The sequence below is a fragment of the Pleurodeles waltl genome, chromosome 8 (assembly GCF_031143425.1).
Source record: "Pleurodeles waltl isolate 20211129_DDA chromosome 8, aPleWal1.hap1.20221129, whole genome shotgun sequence".
Lineage (NCBI taxonomy): Eukaryota > Metazoa > Chordata > Amphibia > Caudata > Salamandridae > Pleurodeles > Pleurodeles waltl.
Genome location: NC_090447.1, coordinates 1008558203 through 1008578263, shown reverse-complemented (window position 1 = coordinate 1008578263; position 20061 = coordinate 1008558203). Strand labels below are relative to the sequence as shown.

Here is a 20061-nt window from a genome sequence, read left to right as displayed (position 1 = left end):
AAGAGATAGAATGGGTGGAAGCCTTGTAGGGGGCAAGAGATTGCGATTTGAACAATACTCGGGCTGGTACAATTTAAAAAATAATTCTGCGTATGACCTATTATACCAGGACACAAATGGTTAGATTTGATAGAACCAAGGCAGACAGGTATTTTAGAGGGTACAGTCAAAAGGACTTTTCTGCACACATTGTTGCATTGTCCCCAATTGAAACCCTTCTGGGACTCCGTTAGGCATGCCTGACAAGTTTTGCAGAATTCCCAGTAGCCCTAAATGTGATCTGTTAGTTTTAGGGATATGGAGTGAAGAGACCCAATCCAAATACCTAAATCTGTTAATTAATCTAAGTCGAATGGTAGGAGAAGAATTATGTGCGACGGGAGCGCTATTGAACTAGAAAGGAAATAATTAATAATAATATGGGTGGGTATAGCATGGGCGAAAAATATGTATACTATATCGGAGGGTGTCAAAAGAAGATATACAGAGAGCTGTGAGAAGCCATGTGACACAAATAATTATTGCGTTTGGAAGCATAAAAAAAGTGGGAACCCATTTCATTGTTATCTGCAAGTATGACACAACTTTTATGTGCCTCGTAACAATGTCAGATAAATTCGTTTTGAACTCTGAGTGTATGTAACTGAAGGACTGACCACTGTACATAGGAAACGGAACTGTCCCACCTCCCCTAAAAGACCTACGCCAGCCCGTGTCAGCTTAACCATTTGGTTCTTGAATATAGGATCCTTCAACATCTGGGCCTGTCCTGAGAGATTGTAGAACCACGATGCGTTCAGAATAACACATCTTTGATATCTGGCGAAAAAGGGCAGTGCTGGTGAAAATATGCAAGTACTGCCTGGCAACTATAGAGCCTTTTGGGACCTTCCGGAAGACCCACTAGGCTGTCAAGAGTCACAAAGCAAGTGCAGTGCCCTCATCCACTACAGTACGGCATTTCTGTGCCTTTTAGATCTTAGTCAGGCTCCCCTTTGAAAGCTGTAACTTTAGTTATTCCTCCTTTAGAGGTGTCAAGATACCACAATCTAAAATGGAAAGATTTTCAGAAAGATTGAAGAGCTCATTCAACTAGACAGATTGGCTCTACTTGATGAAATGCATTTCTAAAGCTATGGCATGGTAGTCATGTCAATTTTACACCAAACATCTTGATGCTTATTGAAAGAGTGAGTCCTATTTTGGTAGAACACTTCTGCAACATTTCCTTAATAAATTAAATCGCCAATATATTCAGTCCCTCCTCCGTATATGAAGCTCCTATGGGAGTCCTTCAAGGTGAGGATTCTTTTTGGAAGAATATCCATTTTAAAAACAAGCAGCTACCTTTAGCAATATGTTTTTCATAGAAATTGATCTTTAATTAGATTTTTCTGTTCTCACACTCCTCCCTTCTCCAGTGCATGTATTAATTCTCTGACACATTTTTTTATTATTATTGCATGAAACATCTGCTTTGTCCTCATCTGTGGAGTGCAGAAAAGTTGCCTAAATTATGACACGAGAACGGCGTGGTGCCATTTTAGACAAGTTGCATCATTTCAGGGTCTGATGTATTTCTGATCTAATTCTAGTGGCACCAGTTTGCATCGTCCTAGTAAATTACTAATAAACAACATTTTGGAAGCTGCCTGAAGACACTCCAAAGAAAGGAGTTAACTGAAAACAGAATGCAGGTAGGTCCCAAAAATTAAATTCCCTGCGAATGCAGCCCTTCGTAACACCAATTTATCTGTATGTTCCCACAACAGTGCAGTGCATCCCACCAAGAATGGCATTGGAACATCCCCTTTTTCCCCCACCATTAGGAGCTGGGGCAGCAAGACAACATAGGAGTCACCTCGCAGCAGTTTCTTCTCCCAATGATCCCTCTCAGCATGCCACGGTGCTACATGCTGAATTTGTGAGGCCTTATAATATCGTTCCAAGTTAGGTACTGCCAACCCCCTCTCCTCAAGGGTGCGGAGCAGGTTGTGTCTTGCAACCAGGGAATGGCCTCCTTCCCAAATCAGAGAGGAGATGATGATTCAGCTGACAAAAATGGATATGGTCAAAAGAATGTTGGATGCAGTAAGGACAGCGCGGTAACAGGACCATTTTAGAAACTGCCACATGTCCAACAAGGGAGAGTATTTCAGAACTGGATGGAGGACCGAACGCCCCCAAGAATTCTAGAGAGGTTATGTTGTCACTGTTTCAGAGGGGAAATGGTTACAAAAACTGGAAGCTGTTGGTCTCCCATCACAAGGGGAGAACCGGTAAGGACGTAGAGTCCGGAGACTTCCAGTGGTTAAGCCGTAGGCCCACGACCTCTCCGAACCTATCTAAAAGGTTTAATAATCGGGGAAGCCAATGTTGCGGTGTTGACCAATAAAAGAGCATGTCGTCCACGTACAGGGATACAAGGTGACTAGTGGCCCCCGCGGTAATTCCCCAGGGAGCCATCTCCTGCCAAACTCAGATGGCCACCTTCTCCATGGGCATGACAAAGAGAAGCAGAGACACGGTGCAACCTTGTTGTGTACCCCTACAGATGGGCCAGGTCTCTGAATATAATTTACCAACCCGCACCCTGACTATGGGCCTCGTATACAACAACCAAACCCAGGAGCAGAATCGAGGACGAATACCCATTGCACTCAGGACTTGCATCAAGTATGGCCGCTCCACGGTATCGAAGGCCTTCGCTGTGTTTATGGAAACAATGGTGAGGTCACCCTCCCTATGCTCCTGCTAATGTAAGACATGGGACAGCCTCTTTATATTCATAGTGGTATTGCGACCAGGGATAAATCCACATTGATCCTCATGAACCAAATGTTGCATGACGGGGCAAGCCAGAGAGTGAGGGCCCTACAAAGGATTTTGATTTCCATGTTGATCATGGACATAGGTCTATAGCAAGAGGCATCTGAGCAGTCAGACCCTGGGTTAAGCATCATTTGAGATATAACACTTCAACATAGATTCAGGGAGGACCCCAATGCTATGGGCCTCCAGATACACCTCCAAGAGGTGTTGGATAAGGGAGGGAGAGAGAGAAAGCCTGGTAAAACTCAGCTGGCAAGCCATCACCACCCAGCGACTTCCCATTAGGGAGCAGCTGGAGCGCTTCCAAAGTGAGATCAGCATCCAGATCCGTAACTGCCTCTCTGTACGTTCGAATGCAGAGGCATGTGAGCCTGGAAGGTCTCAACAAAGCCCCTCTGAGTACTCACATCCCTGCCCGCAGAGTCCTGGAGGTTGAGTACTGATAAACAAGGAGTTTGCTTTCTAAGGAACAAGGCCAAGAGGAGGCCTGAAATGTCACCATCCCTATTAAGGGGCTGACTGTATAATGTAAGAGTGTACTTTTCTAACCTGTCCCTACACTTGTTGCAGGGCAGACAGCTCTGCTCGGGCCCCAGGGTGTCGGCCTGTACCTGCTGCTGCACATGTGCCAACGCTGTCCAAATAAGTATCCCTCTGGCATATGTAAAATAATTAGAAATACAGCTGCCCCTTCCAGTCCCTGGCCAATTTGGTGACTTCTACAAGATGAGATTCATGTAGGCATGTGATATGCACCGCATTCTGATGTAGGAAGGACATTGCCCTATATTTTTTAGTATAACTACATAGACCTCTCATGTTCCAGGATATCAATTTGTAGACATCGGGACCAGCCACGCGCGAAGTAAATGTAAGTGCGAATCACAATGCCCCCGCACATTAATGGCATAAACCAACAAATCAACTCTTATCTGAACATCCTCCCCCACTCCGGACAGATATAACAAAACAATATATGTACAATAGTCCATTCAAAGCAAAGTGTCAGGACGTACACTACTACACCCGGTATCCCCAACCAACACCACCTAGTGTTACTCCTAAAAAGAAAAACACAGAAACCGCAAGACCAAAGAAGAGGGAGGAAAAGGGAGAGATAGAAGCTCTGGCCCTAAGGGCCCTCCCATCCACACCGAGGCCAAATAGGCAAAATCAGGCGTGCACAAGCCTATCCATCCCAACCAGCTCAAAGATGCCTCCCCGCTCCTAGGATGACTAGGGAGGCAGTTGTGTAAACAATTCCACAACTCGAGGGAACTGCACCCCAATCAGAGAAATAATTACCAATCCGTGCCTAAGTGCACAACCAACCAAGAGAACAATCGGATGAAAACTAAAGAGAACTTTATCAGCTACTGTGCGCAGATCGGCACGTAGGAGGTTTACCTCTATAGATACCCCAGCAGTTTGTCCCCCCCGAGCCTCCCTAGATCCCTGTATGGCCGCCAGCAGCAGTGCCCTCTCTGCCTCTGGGGACTGCTCCAGTGAGGACCCCTGCTGCGCGAGTCTGTGAAGCCACCGCCAGGGCGTGGTATAATTTCATAATGGTGTTGCCATAGGCTGGCTCTGAGGCCTGTTTTACCCCGTGTCCGTGGGCGGATGCGACTGGGATTGTTCAAAGGAGCGAAGAGCTGTGCTCGGGCAACAAGATAAGAGCCAGTGGAGCACCCAGGTCCCCCAAGATGTGTGGGCAGGTTGCAGAGCAAAGATCAGGATGCCAGAAGGTTGCCCCTCCATTCAGTTCGATGAGACTTCCTCAAGAGCCTGCCCCGCCAGTAAGGCAGCTCTGAAGTTGCCCGTTGGCATCAATGTCCACGCTTCCAAGGACTAAAGTTGGTGGACCCTAAAGATATCCTGGCCCTCGGTCGCAGGAGCGCCTAGGAGTAGTTACAGGGGCCTGCAAGGCCTAGCCAAGCCCGCCCCTTTAGCCTCTGCAGGTGACAGGCAGTTTGTAGGGGGAGGAACCATCCCCACCCCAACCCCCTGCAGCTTCTCTCAGGCCCTGGCACCCCAGAACTGTCATCCAGGGGCAAGAGACCAACCGATCAGTCCCTCGCAGCACAGCAGCTTTTGATAGTGGGGAGGGGAGACTGTCGAATCCGCTTTAGGCTCCTCCGCCATCTGTTCCAGAGACGGCAGGGGCCACCCGTGCCACAGTTGAGTCCCCAAGATAGCCACCAATGGTCACGGCAATCAGGGAGCGATGACCTCACTGCCTGGCACGTCCGCCTTTGCGGGCCTGCTACGATCAAACCTGAGCCCCGAAATAGTTCACATGTGGCATTAGGCCGACAAGAAGCTGGGATGGGAGGAGACCCTTGGCCTGTGCGCCCTTCATGCGCTGTGTAGATCTAGTGACTCGCTGGACCAAGCACCAGCTGTCTCCAAGAGAGCCTCAGGAGCTGTCGGGAGGGGCTCTAGGAGGAGAAGCCCACTGCACAGCTCATTCTTCACGGGTCCGACCGAGCCGGGCCCCGAGGCTGTCCACACGTGACTCCAAGCTGAACAGCTCCAACAGTTACAAGATGGCAGACCACCACAGGGCACACACTCCTCCCTTGTTCAGCCAATCTCTGCTAGGTCCCCAGGACTTTAAAGAACGACAGGGCTCCCTATTGCTCCCCTCACTGCTGCACAGCACCTTCGGAAATCACCCGGATGCTGAGGAGTACAGCGGCCACGAGCTGAATTCGGCCCGCTAACCGCACACCAGGCCCTCTGGCTAGGCCCAACTTTGTGTGGTCTGCAAACGCAGCAGCGAAAAGGTCGGACCAAACAATGTCCCCCACGCTCAGACTCCCACACTCAGTATAAAGTTCCAGTCACAGCACAGCCAGTGCAAGCAGAATTAGGCAGGATAAATGGAGGAAAGTTCAGTGGGGTGATGGAGCTCCCTAGGAGCAAGTCCCATCAACCATCGCCCTTGGCCATGCCCACCATGACAACCAAATTTAATGTAAACACTAAGGCACACTTAATTTAAACATCTATGCTCGGAATATATTCATGTTGAGATAATAAAGTGACTTGGGTCAGCTGTACACACTGCCCCTTCTCCTAAGTACAGCTTTTGCAAAAAAGAAACTGTAGTGCCTCCCAGGTTTGTGCAAGTGCTCTCTGACATCGATTTCTCTTGTTTTCCTTGGGACTAGATGAAGTAGAGTAAGTGGCAGCCACGTGCGCACAGGAGATAGCATATCTAGCTTCACTGCAAACGAATTGGTTTTAAAAAACAAAATGCATTGAAACATAAGAAACTAGCATCAAAAAAATGAATGCACCAAATATTTTGCTGTATATTTAGAACATTGTCTCAAAAAGCAAAAGGTTATTAAGCAGTTGTTATTCATTTTGGTGTGTTACTATATTGTCATTTTAAATTTTGGGCACTTACCTTGAGCCCTAAAATAATAATTCATCAATGTTAACGCCAGCTGTTTGTGGGTTGTGTTTTTTTCCAGGGACAGTTTTCATCAAGTCCTATACAGGGAGGCAGCAGAGCGTATAGTATTGGAAGCCTAAGTAGTCCTACTGTTCAAGAGCAATCGCCATGCCTTATTGCATCACCTACTGTGTCTCCAATAGCTCAACCCTTAGGAAAAACACCAACAGGTATGCTTTGACTATTTTCGACATTTCCCTTTTGGATCAATAAATACTTTAAGAAAATCTGCATGTCACAGCCTTTGGCATATTCACACACCTATCTGATGAAAGTCGTCATATAATCAGGAAGGGACATAATGTGGAATAGAAAAAAAGCAAAATAAAGTATGTATTTCTAATGTGTGGACGAACTAAGAAATAATGAAAATTACATTGAACACACTGGGAAAAAGTGCAGCTAGTGCAATTTCAGTAGGAGAATTTGAGGATATTGTGCCTACTTAGGAGGTAATTCCATTAAAATGCTTGAGCCACAGTTTACATATGAAAAGTACACTCCTCTTTACACTTATTGTCACAAACAAATCAATCTTTATTTAGTTCATTTGTAAAGCCATAAAAGATAAACGCAACAAAAGATACAATAAATGTAAATATAAGACCACAGATTAATACCTACAAATATCATTGCATATTTTCACACTTTGATGGCTTAATGAATAAAACTGATAACCGCTAGACAAATGGGCAGAGCCTAGGTGTTGAAAACAAATTTGTGCCAGTCTACACAACCGTTTCAAGAACTCCGTGTTGAAGTAGAAACATCACTTAATTTTGCCTTCTTACACTCAATCCCCAACTTCTCATTTGTCTTTGCATGATTAAGTATACATTTAATTTCCAATTTGGAATAGCTGCCGCTGGACACTGTTTTCTAGCGTCATGCTCTCACCAAATGGCCTGTGTGCTATTGTGGTCAAGCCGTTCCACATAGAAATCATTTATCGAAGGACAGGCAAGTGGACAGCCAGATGAGCTGGGTTCAAGGGTGCCTCCGTTTAAGTCCAAATTGAGTGCTATAGCAGTATTATTTGCAATTATTGCAATCTAATAGCATCCTCCAGAAAGTTTATCCCCAGTCACTGATAACAGATTTAGGATGCAGTACTCTGTGGGACTGCAAGTAGTCGTAACAAGTGGAGGAAACAGAAATTGTGTTGCAGTTGTCCCCCCCCCATTTTTGCCCCCTTTAGAATTACTAGAAGCTGGTTTTTGATTCTGACAGTCCACTGTGGCCTGCTATTTAGACCTCAGTGACCGTGCTCTTTCCCCTGAAACAAGTAAAATTTAATTGTGAACCAATTGGCATGGACTTTAGCACCTCGTAAGTCCGTAGTAAATGATACTCCTGGTACCTGGAGCATGGGTGCTAAGGAGGGTCCCTACGGGCTGCAGCATACCTTATGCCACCCCAAGGGACCCTCAAAGTACACACACACTGCCATCAACCATGTTTGAAAGCACGACATGCCATACTCCTTTGTGCCATGCCAAATACACTGCATGGGCTTATGTGTAAGTCACCCCTACTGCAGGCCTAGGGCACTAAGGCAGGGTGCATTGTGGTACTTGAGGACGTAACTACATGAGTACATATGCCCCTGTAGTGTTTGGTACCATTGCTAGATATTACAAGTAAGCAGTGAAGCCGTTTTAAGGTATGTACTGGGCACTGGTCAAAACAAGTTACCTAGCAACATAATGGCTGCGCTGAGACCTATGGTGTTTGGTATCAAACACCTAGTCTTAATAAATCCATACTGATGCCAGTATTGGATTTATTATGACATGCACTCAGAGGGCACCTTAGAGGTCCCCCTAAAACCCTACTAAGTCTACTAGTGTGCTGGCTGACTGGTATCTACCAGTCTGCCACCACAGATTAATTTCTGACCCCCTGGAGGTGACAGCCCATGCTCTCAGAGGTCAGAAACAATGCTTGCTCCTACAGCAGGATGGCTAGTAAATCTGCCTACCAAGCAAAGTCCCTGTCGCCTTTGATATGTGATCCTGCCTACTCTGGGACATGGTCATGCCCAGTCCTTGCAGGATGTGGTCATGTAGGGGGTGTAGTGATGCATATTTAAGTAGCCCGTTGATTACTACCGTACACTCCCTTTAACGCCCTAAATTTAGTATTTAGGTGGCCCCCTGATAGCAGGAAAACAGATCAAGTCAAGACTCCGACTAATGGGAACCGAGGAAGAAAGAAGAAAGACCAAGAGAAAGTACTGAAGACCTGCACTAAAGATTGGAGCCTAACCCTGCCAGGATTTTTGCACTCAAACAGTTGCTGGAACCAACTTCACAAATACCTTGACAACCTCCCCAAATCCATGAAGGACTGCCTAGAACCTCAACAACCGGGAAAGATCTCCCTTGGAGCAGAGGAGCTTCTTCCCCGCATCTGCAGGCACCGCTCGCAAAGTCTTGTACTCTGTCCCATTGGCCATTGGGTCCACCGAGGGAGCAGCGAGCCAGGACAAAATTACGGGGAGCTCAGGAAGTCAGCCTCACCACATCACCTAAGTCCTGAGATGCTGACCCCTTCTAGAGCCCACTACACCCATCCCTGAGGTACCGGGCCCCTTACAGCAACTGAGGCTTGTTGGTGTTCCAGTGCGGATTCCAACAGCACAAAGACAGACCTACCGTCGAGGGATGTCGGGATCCACAAGGGCAGCATAGACAGGCCCTGTTGTCCTGTTTTCTCCTCTCCACAAGGTCACAAATACAGAGAGTGGGCCTCTGACTGCAGCGGCTCAACACCGAAAAGCACCTCTGCAGCCAAGCCCCACAGCCCGATCGCAAGTGAACCAATGGTGCCAGTGGGATCCAGAGACCGTCTAGAGCTGAGCTCTCCCTTGGGTTTATCCGGGCTCGTTCACCAGTACCCATCTGAAGCCTCTTTCTGCATGAAACTGTGAATTGCGAGAGCCTCCTGCAACGTGACCTAACCCGATAATGCACCACTGTACACGAACCCCCCCTCCCCCCCCCCCCCGAGGCTTGCAGCCGCTTTTCAACAGGGCCATTTCTCATTGACTTGAAATGCCCCACTGCACCCGGACGCCCTATAATCAACAGAGGTGACCGCATTGTTGCTGCCTTGGACCTTGAACCCTACTTACCATAAGTCCAGGAGGACAGTCCTGTAAGTCGCTGACAAGTGACCCTATGCAATACGTGTTTTCCTTCATAGGATTATATTACTGCGGTACTCTGCAAATACAGTGCATTTTCTATTTCTTGTAAAATCACTAATTCGGAAAATACTTACCCAAGATCAAAGTCCATGGTGTTAAAAAAAAAAATATATATATATAAAAATACGTGTTACCTTACTAAATTGTTCTTGAGCTTCTTCTTGTGTGTCCCATTTACTGACTGTGTGTTCAACAAATGCTTAACACTACCCTCTTATAGGCCTAAACTGCTTGCCCACACTACCACAAAAGAGAGCATTTAGGGATACCTTAAGCCTGTCTACCAGTAAGGGTTGCCTGAACTATCTGCATAGTGTACCCCTAGATGGGTATACTACATAGATACCCAGCTTCCTCCAAGAAGGCGTTCTCACCCTTTTGTGTGACCTGACCGTCTGTATCCCAGATTCCATCCCCATAATTAACAACCTAGGCGCATTTACCACTGCAGTTTAAGCACATCTCTTTTAAAGGTTTAGAGCCCAGTTTACATGCAAATCTGAACACAGCCTCAGTCGTTTTGTAGAAGTGTTTCTTTATGCTTCACAGGTTTACCCAATTTCCATAGTAATCTATTTGTATGCCGAGAGATGAAAAAATGGAGAAACAATTTATTTGTACTCCTTTAATTTTGTGTAACCGTGTCTTAGCTATGCCCTGTTCACAGAACACAGTATACAAATTACTTTAAGATCTAATTGATCCAGGAACTGTGTAAACCCATCAAGAAGTTTATTCCACAGCTGCAGTAGAACATATGTATTTTCATAGCAAATCCCCAACTCCCCCACGCCGCAGGGAACAGCAGTGTTCAAGAATATACTATCTTTAGAATTTAAGGAGTTGTGTAGGTTGTTGGTGTAAAATGTGAATAAAAAGGTAGAAAGAACGCAATCCTGTCTGACCCCAAATTAAATCCAGAATGGGTTGATACACTCACCATCGTGGCTAGAACAGGCCCTAGCAGTTTCATTTGAATACAGTTGACTTAGGGGTGTGATTATCGTTTCTTCTACCCCCAATGGTTTCACAGTTTAGCAAGCTTCACACCATCAAATGCACTGTTAAGGTCCATAAAGGATAATTGCAAAAATCGTTTCTTCATTCTGGTGTGTTTCCAGTTAGGTGTGTTTCCAATTAGGAGGTTCAGGTTTAAACCTTGATCCACAGTGCACAGCCTTTCCTAAACCAATATTGTACATCTAATGGTATATAATTTCCTTTTTCCCTTGTTTCCAGACTGTCTAAAAGGAAGGTACACAGCACCTTAACAGATGAATCATGAAGGGCAAGTGGTCAATACCATTTGGTATCGACCTTATTTCCATTCTTGAAAACAGGAACTGTTATTAATTGGGGTCAATTTGTCGGTAACTCTCCTCCCACAGTAGTCCTTAGGACTCGTGTAGAGATCGGTCCCTACAGATCTTTGTTACTTTTAAGGACGTCCACTTGGATGCTGTCAGCCCCTGACGCATTTATCTTGGCTACATTTCTTAATCGCCGCATGTACCTCACGCAGATCGAAAATAAGTCATTTTTTGAATCATTAGGTTCATGGCCAAGGTATCAGTTGGTGCCGCTTGTACTGGGTCAAATATATTTTTAATATATTTTTAAAATGGCACACTCGTATGTAGGGATCAGGCAGTCAATAAGAGGGTGCTAGGTCCGCCCTTAGAAAAGAAAAAAAAGGGGTAATTAACATTTTTCTAGACCAGTATTAAATATTTAGTCTGGCTAGACTTGACCAGGTTCTACCAGGCCTCCTCTCTGACTGATTCTAGCTTTTCTAGTTTGTAATGCCTGTTTATATCTAGGAGGACAACATTGTATATCGGACTCCCCTCCTGCCCCTCCCCCCTGTGTTTTGCAGCTTTGGGTGGCAACATTTGCATCCCAAAACTTCACAATTCACAGTATTTTTGCACCAAACTCCTAATGAGGCCTTTTTCTCTTTTTTTCTGGAGGTTAAAGACAGCTGCAAGGCAGAATCTTTTGATTGCTCATATTGAGGGAATAGCGTATTCTTTTTCTTTCAGCACGGTCTCCCTCATACGCTGCATACCTCTCAAATCACCAACCCATCCTCGTTCTGTGTTGCACTGTCTTTCACCCACCAGATTGTCCATTGCTTACCCCATCCCTCCTGCCTTCTTGTGAAATGTGTTGTTTGGTCAAGAATAAGAATGGAGGGATGTTTGATGTTGGAAGCATTTGTGGTTACTACTATATTTTACCACTGGTGTCCCGCAGCCTATCCATTTGTTCCATTGCGATTTGTTTAACTAAAGATTATCCTTACAATTTGACTCTGCAGCAGTTCCTTTTGTGAGCACCCAAGGCTCACTCAGCTATAGTAGATTTGAAACTCTGCTTCTGTAGACACAGTAATCACACACACAGATCAATGTCCAAACAGAGTTTTATTTTTAACAAAATAAATCTTCAGTGTGGAATGTCTATTCCCACAAGGAGATCAGCCTCCTTATGCAAGAAAGTATTAGAAAGTGTTGGATTTCCTAGTCACATTCATCCTTTGAGCGATGTGACTCTCCATGCCCCAAAAGCTCTTATGGGCAGTGTTCTCCACACTATTATTGACACTTGCAACCCTTTTGGGGGCCCTTGGGTTCCTCCATCTACATGAACTTCTCTGCCTGTAAAAACATTGCTTCCAACATCCAGGTCTTTAATAACAATGTGCCTAGTGTTGAAACTTTCTTTGGTGTCTCATTTATGCTCTGAAATATACACCCACACCACTGCAGCCAAATTGCATAAATTCTCAGCTACTTGCCTACCTTTTCTGAAACCAGATACAGTCCTATGTAGTAAAACGCGCTTTACCTTGCTCTCAAGTAGCAACAAAGAGAGTAAAATCACTCTGTACTTCCTGATTCAGAAGAAAACACTAAGCATTCAGAAAGGCATAGATCTAAGAAGATTTCCCAAAATATTTCACTTAAAAATATCCCATTGCTTATTCTTCTGTTCTTTTTCAAGCGAGACTGCAAGTGCTTGTTGATTTGCCGGATTCCTATTTCCTTATGTCCCTCTACAAATTACATAGATTTTGATGGTTAGCTGTCATCACTATCAGTTCATTATACTCCCATTCATTTGCAATACCCTCAACAATTTTTTGCAAAATTCCTAACTTTAGTGGCGATCATTCTGCGAGGTAACAGGTCCATGAGTACCCTTATCCTTAGCCCCTTACTATAACAAAGATATTTGAATTGTACCTCTGCTAGTATATTGTTTAGTGTTATACATGAAAAATAGTTGTCTACTACATTGGCCTTCTTAGGAGCCAGTTTGACAGACTCCAGCACATTGACAGTGATGCCAAGATGGGCAATGCTGCAGAATCTGGTCCTAAAAGTCAGACATAGTCTGTCAAAGTCTGGAAATTCAAAGCTTCCTTTGGTTAATGACTTCCTGCATAATAATGAATTCAGTATTGTCACCCAAAACTGCCTTCCCCCAGTGGACACAGGCATCGGGTATTTGTGAAAATCTAGATAGTGTAGTGTATGAGAAACAGACAGGCCAGATGGTCATATTGTTAGAATAGTGCGTCGGGCATGGCATCAGAAACTCTGATTATGGATATGTTCTTGTGGGGAGGGAAGGTGTTTTACTTCACTACAGACCAAGAGGAAATACTCAGACACTGAAAGGAATTTATGAGATACAACAGTTAGTCTGAGAATTGCATTTATTAAAGCACTCTGCAAGGTCAAATTCATCACCATGGGGCAAACTTGAATTCGCTTCATCTCTTTGTGAATCCAATCGACCATGAAGAGAGAGAAAACTGCCTTAAGGGAATAACAGACACCAGCGTCCTGGTCCTGATCGAGTTCAATCCATTCACGGTCATTCTGGTTTCAGTCTCTTATATACCTTAAACAAACCAGAGAGGAGAATTCAAGAAAACGACTCCCATTGTGTGAATTGTTGTTCAAAATACTGGCTACCTCAGGTCAGGTTCGAAGGAAACATGTTGGAACTGGCCAAGATCCCATGGTGCTCTCTCCAAAACTAAACCGTTGACTGCTGTACCATCCATATCTCTCCGACTCCCGCATATTATGTCCTAGCCCGTGAAGAGAAAGATCACATCAATTGAAAACATGAGCAAAAAACACATTGCATAACATGTGCACAGAAATCTACCTGCATGGCGTCTAGAGCTATGTTATGGGCAAAATAGAGTCTACAATCAAAATGGAGCTGGTGGTCACCAGTGTGACGGTGTGCAGCTAGGCTAAGTGCAAAGTGCAGTCAGTGGTCAAATACAAATATCATTACAGAAGGACAAACTGGTCTCTTTCAGAAGAAGAACAGTGGACTCAAAAGTAACAATTCATACCACTAAGCTAATGTGGAGGGAAGCATGACTAGCTTGCTGTCAGATCCTGTTTATGAGGGCCACAGAGCCAACTCTAGCTACTGGGCCTTATTTGTGTTGGTAAAAGTCTTTGGGTCCATCCTACTATGGCTGTGCAAACTGGGCAAATTACAATATTTCCAAACGTGTCTGTCAGTGTAGCGAGGGAACAGTCCAAGGCTTCTCAGGGAGGTAGTGTGAAGAGCTAGAACTCAAAACTCAACAGTCAACCAGCAGACATAAAAATATATTATCCAGTTTGGTGCTTATCTTGTTGTTGAAAAACTATTTAAATCACACAGCATAATTTAACACTATAAGGTGTAATTTGGGAATTCTGATAACTGCTTATATTCCTGCTCACTATCTTCCTTAAAGCAGTACACAGGTCAGTACTGTCAGAACCCCATTCAGAGGGCAATGGGGCAAAAAAGAGCTACTGAGCCTAGCTGTGGAGGTTGAGACCTTTTACTCCAGATGTCCCAGAGCCCGACATGATCTCTATTAATACTGAGCAACTGGGTCCCCCTTTAGCACTTGACTGTCAGTAGTAGCTTGGGTTGAGTAGTCCAGTGCTTCTTGGGAGGGGAGTGAACATACCCACATCTCAAAATATGTTCAGCAGCAGCAGCAATAAATGATTGTCCAGTCAAATACTTGGTTTTAGGAAAAAAAGCATTAAATACGAACACAATGCAAAATATGGTATACATAAACAATACACACAGCCCCCTGAAGTCAACGCTCTAGTGTCAATAGGCAGGTCCCCGAGTCCCTCTTCCTTCTCACTAATGGTAGTTTATATTCAGATTCATTACCAGTGACATTTAGGTAAACCCCACTAATAGTCTGAAAGAGTCAGAGTGGGACTTCTGGGACTCAAAGTCGAGTGTTCCAACTCTCTGAGTGCTATGTGACAGAACAAGTTTGCCCAGTGCCTTCCGGCCCTACGATCAGTCTTACCTGCTTCTGCCTGAGTTGGGCAAATGGAGTCTCTTGGAGCATTCCACTTGCGAACGGTGCAGAAAGCTGCAGCAGAAGCTTCTGTTGCTGAGTGGCTCTCTTCTCTGCATGGGCAGCAGCTGGGTTTTCACAGCACTTCCTCCAGTGAGACTTTAAATTCCTCTTATCCTTCCCATAGGTGAGGGGTTGATTGCTCCCAATCCTCAGTCTGGGTTCGGGCCCGCACCAGTCAACATGGCTGCCTCTTGTCTTGACGACTGCTTGAACCCCTGGCATACAAGTCACCAACCTTACTCCACTCACGCACAACGGCCCAGTCGGCACTGCAGTAGTAACTTTTTCACAGCATCCTACTCAGGCATACCGGGTCGCCAACTTTACTCTGCACATACATTCAGGTCACTCAAAAAAAGGCATTTGCTTTCATCCATGTAAGTTTGTTATAAAAGCCTTAAGTTCACCACAGTCTGCTTGTTCAGTCACTCTCTCAGCTCTGCCCTGTGCCTGCAATGACCTGTGCTTTGTTGTGGTCCAAGTGGTGTGGGATGAATGCGTGCACTGGCCCTATGGTTGATGCAAGTGGGGTTGGGGGGGTAAGGAAGCCTTGCTCAGAACTTGACAGCCAGGAGATTTTGGTGTTGCAGCTCACACTGCAGTTCTCCTCTTCAGCAGTAGTGTCCACCCTAGGATGAGTGCAGATGGGTCGCTGTGGTGGCACGTGCAACTTCCAGACTGTTTTCTGTTTTTTTTTTAATGTCTTTAGCAGTTGCAGCCTCCGGTACAATCTGGCCTCCCACCCACTTTGACTCTGATTTGAGCAGCATCTGTGTCTCGGTCACGCAAGGGGCTGCTGATCGTGCATTATTTGATGCTTGTCGAAATCTTGATGCAGTTGAAAAGAACTGCCATGGTGGGTGACCAGATGACCTTCTCCACACTCTTTGTTGTTCCTGGCTTTGCTGTCTTGTAGTCTCTGACTGTTTTGTTGTGCATGTCTGGAAGAGGATGTGCTTCTCTTCCTGCACAGTCTTTAGTGCAGGGCAAGGTACACTCCATCCTCTCTCTCAGCAAGCAGGCTTCTAGGCTGTAGAAAGTGCACACTTATGGTACTGCCCATTAACCTTTGAGAAATTGACTGTCATGCCCTGGTTACACAGCTATCCGTCAAGTACTCTACACAGCTCGCCCTAAAGAACCTGAAACTGGAATACAGTGGGGTGAGTTGGATCCCATTTCTAAATACTCTTTACAGACAAGGAATGTGGATATGTGAACTTTGATGAGCAAAGCTTGCAATTAGGAAACTGATAGGGTGACCTTATGGGCTGCTCTGCACACCTTTTGTTTTGTGTAGTAAATGCTTAATATAGCCTAACGCTTATTTTTATTTTTTCTGGTCATACAAAAACATCTTAGTGTGAAATCGCCTTATACTAGTGAGTTACTCTAATTTCTTCCCTGGGCCAATGTTCCATTGGTGACAGAGACAAAAACTTGATATGTGTCATTAAGGTGTGTGCTGGTAATGGTAGACTATGTGTAATTCATTGGTGAGCTTCTGGTCTTCATAAGAATAGATCTCTCACATTTACACCAGGTGTGATTTTGATGGATGGCCATAGAAAATTCCAGAGGTGAAGTTACTGAGTGCATACAGTTTCTTGTGGAAAAGTTCTTGTTAGTTTCTATATAGTTTAATCAGAATTGCTAAAACGGTGATACTTAGAACATTATGAATAGCAGACTCCAGAAAAAAGTAATTGGGAATTGTTATGCAGAGGTACACGTCTGCCTGTGAATGTGTACATTTTTCTGTCTGATGATAACTTTTCAATTGTGTGTAAAATTGGTGTAATTTGTTCTTTTTTTATTTATTGTTTTAAGGCACAGAACAGAGAAAGCTGACGTTTACTTCCCCTGAGGTTTTTTCTGCACCCAGTTGCAGTTCAAGTTCACTTTCGGGAAGTCCTTTCATTCATGGTTGTTCTCCAATTAAAAGCTTTTTCCCAGTTAGACCTATGGCGTGTCGAGGATCTGCACAGTATCGAACTAATATCCGTTTGCCTTCAGCACTTTGCTATCATGAAGAAGCGGACAATGAGAACTCCTCGCCTGGAGAGCCTGGGTCACCTGGTCCTGGAGCAGATTTGCAGGAGTTGCATAGTGAAAACAATTTTATTTGCCATGGAGAGCAGGGGATGGAAACACAGCTTGGCACAGGAGTACAGTTCGATGATTGCAAGCATGTTTCAGTATCACTACAGAACATTGACGGATTGAAGGATAACAACACTGTGGACATGGTTGACCAAGGAGAGATAGAGGAAGATGCAATTTGGGTTAAAGAGACAGCTGGGAGCGATTGTATGCCAAGCTTTATGGCAGGAACTCGGTTGAGTGCTGAATCATCTCATATGTGTCTATCACCACTAGCAGAAAGCAGTGTTATTCCGTGTGAAAGCAGCAGCATTCAGGTAAAGTATACTTTGTTTCAAGCCTTATTAACGTTTACTTGTGTGCTGAGTAAAGCAGCCTATAAATACATTTTAAAAGTTTTTTCTAAAGTTGTGGATAGAGAAGGCCCCTCTAAAGGGCTTAAATGACTCAGTTTAGGAGGTTCTTGCACTGTCTCTAATGAATAGATTGAAGCTCTGATCATCAGTATTAATTATCAAAAGTCACCTCTTTTTAGGAGGGCCAACTTTGCTTGGAATGTTACTGTCAGAGAACAGAGAGTCGCTAAGTTGGTCCAGTTGCATGAATCTCTTACAAGAACTGTATGTATAGTGGATAGGGTATTCTCTTGGGATGTGAAACACCCTTCCTTTTATATATGCCTGATGAGTCATCCTTGTTGAGAAAACTACGCAATATCTGTATATAGTGTAAGTCTGTACTGCCTGTCACTCTACATAGTTAGCAGCTCATATCTAGAGCTATGAAAGTTTACACTATGAATACAATAACACGTGCCCTAAGAAGCATAACTAAAGAATCTTTAAGAGCAGTGGCATATATAACTAAGGGTGTTGGCTAATACTATACTAACAAACCCTATCCCAAGTCCCTCCATGTAAAACCATACCTGAACCGCAATGTTACTTATTTTGAAGAAACAACTGTTGGACATAGGGCTGTCATTCTTGCAGGCAGCTCCATTGTGCATGACCTTTCATTATGTGTTATAGGTCCTGGATGACTGGCATGTATGTTTACATTTGTACTTTGCAAAACTTGAAAATCCACTTAAACGTGTAAGCGCAAGAAATGCTGTCCTTTTCGAAATATAAAATGGCCACCACGTGTGTAGGAAAGTACCATCTTGCCTGGCATGTTACCCCCATTTTTCACTGTATATATGTTGTTTTAGTTGTATGTGTCACTGGGACCCTGCCAGCCAGGGTCCCAGTGCTCATAAGTGTGCCCTGAATGTGTTACCTGTGTTATGACTAACTGTCTCACTGAGGCTCTGCTATCCAGAACCTCAGTGGTTATGCTCTCTCATTTCTTTCAAATTGTCACTAACAGGCTAGTGACCAATTTTACCAATTTACATTGGCATACTGGAACACCCTTATAATTCCCTAGTATATGGTACTGAGGTACCCAGGGTATTGGGGTTCCAGGGGATCCCTATGGGCTGCAGCATTTCTTTTGCCACCCATAGGGAGCTCTGACAATTCTTACACAGGCCTGCCACTGCAGCCTGAGTGAAATAACGTCCACGTTATTTCACAGCCATTTACCACTGCACTTAAGTAACTTATAAGTCACCTATATGTCTAACCTTTACATGGTAAAGGTTAGGTGCAAAGTTACTTAGTGTGTGGGCACCCTGGCACTAGCCAAGGTGCCCCCACATTGTTCAGGGCAAATTCCCCGGACTTTGTGAGTGCGGGTACACCATTACACGTGTGCACTACACATAGGTCACTACCTATGTGTAGCTTCACAATGGTAACTCCGAATATGGCCATGTAACATGTCTATGATCATGGAATTGCCCCCTCTATGCCATCCTGGCATAGTTGGCACAATCCCATGATCCCACGGGTCTGTAGCTCAGACCCTGGTACTGCCAAACTGCCTTTCCTGGGGTTTCACTGCAGCTGCTGCCAACCCCTCAGACATGCTTCTGCCCTCCTGGGGTCCAGCCAGGCTTGGCCCAGGATGGCAGAACACAGGACTTCCTCAGAGAGAGGGTGTTACACCCTCTCCCTTTGGAAAAAGGTATCAGGGCTGGGGAGGAGTAGCCTCCCCCAGCCTCTGGAAATGCTTTCATGGGCACAGATGGTGCCCATTTCTGCATAAGCCAGTCTACAACGGTTCAGGGACCCCTCAGCCCTGCTCTGGCGCGAAACTGGACAAAGGAAAGGGGAGTGACCACTCCCCTGACCTGCACCTCCCCTGGGAGGTGCCCAGAGCTCCTCCAGTGTGCTCCAGACCTCTGCCATCTTGGAAACAGAGGTGCTGCTGGCACACTGGACTGCTCTGAGTGGCCAGGGCCAGCAGGTGACGTCAGAGACTCCTTCTGATAGGCTCCTTCAGGTGTTGCTAGCCTATCTTCTCTCCTAAGTAGCCAAACCCTCTTTTCTGGCTATTTAGGGTCTCTGCTTTTGGGGATTTCCTTAGATAACGAATGCAAGAGCTCATCAGAGTTCCTTTGCATCTCTCTCTTCACCTTCTGCCAAGGAATCGACTGCTGACCACGCTGGAAGCCTGCAAAACTGCAACAAAGTAGCGAAGACGACTACTGCAACTCTGTAACGCTGATCCTGCCGCCTTCTCGACTGTTTTCCTGGTGGTGCATGCTGTGGGGGTAGTCTGCCTCCTCTCTGCACTAGAAGCTCCGAAGAAATCTCCCGTGGGTCGACGGAATCTTCCCCCTGCTACCGCAGTCACCAAAGAACTGCATCACCGGTACCCTGGGTCTCCTCTCAGCATGACGAGCGAGGTCCCTTGAATCCAGCAATTCTGTCCAAGTGACTCCCACAGTCCAGTGACTCTTCAGTCCAAGTTTGGTGGCGGTAAGTCCTTGCCTCCCCACGCCAGACTGCATTGTTGGGAACCGCGACTTTTGCAGCTACTCCGGCCTCTGTGCACTTCCGGCGGAAATCCTTTGTGCACAGCCAAGCCTGGGTCCACGGCACTCTAACCTGCATTGCACGACTTTCTAAGTTGTCCTCTGGTGAC

General features: G+C 45.3%; 1 protein-coding gene across 2 annotated transcripts in view; it reads left to right on the top strand.

Moving 5' to 3' along the window:
* The window catches only part of BORA (BORA aurora kinase A activator), a 335860-nt gene that overhangs the window by 220668 nt on the left and 95131 nt on the right, over nucleotides 1–20061 (top strand). For both annotated transcript variants that reach the window (XM_069205289.1, XM_069205288.1), the window contains exons 9-10: nucleotides 6315–6465; nucleotides 16753–17342. In XM_069205289.1, the coding sequence (XP_069061390.1) occupies nucleotides 6315–6465; nucleotides 16753–17342 (741 nt within the window). The remainder of the gene's footprint in view (nucleotides 1–6314; nucleotides 6466–16752; nucleotides 17343–20061) is intronic.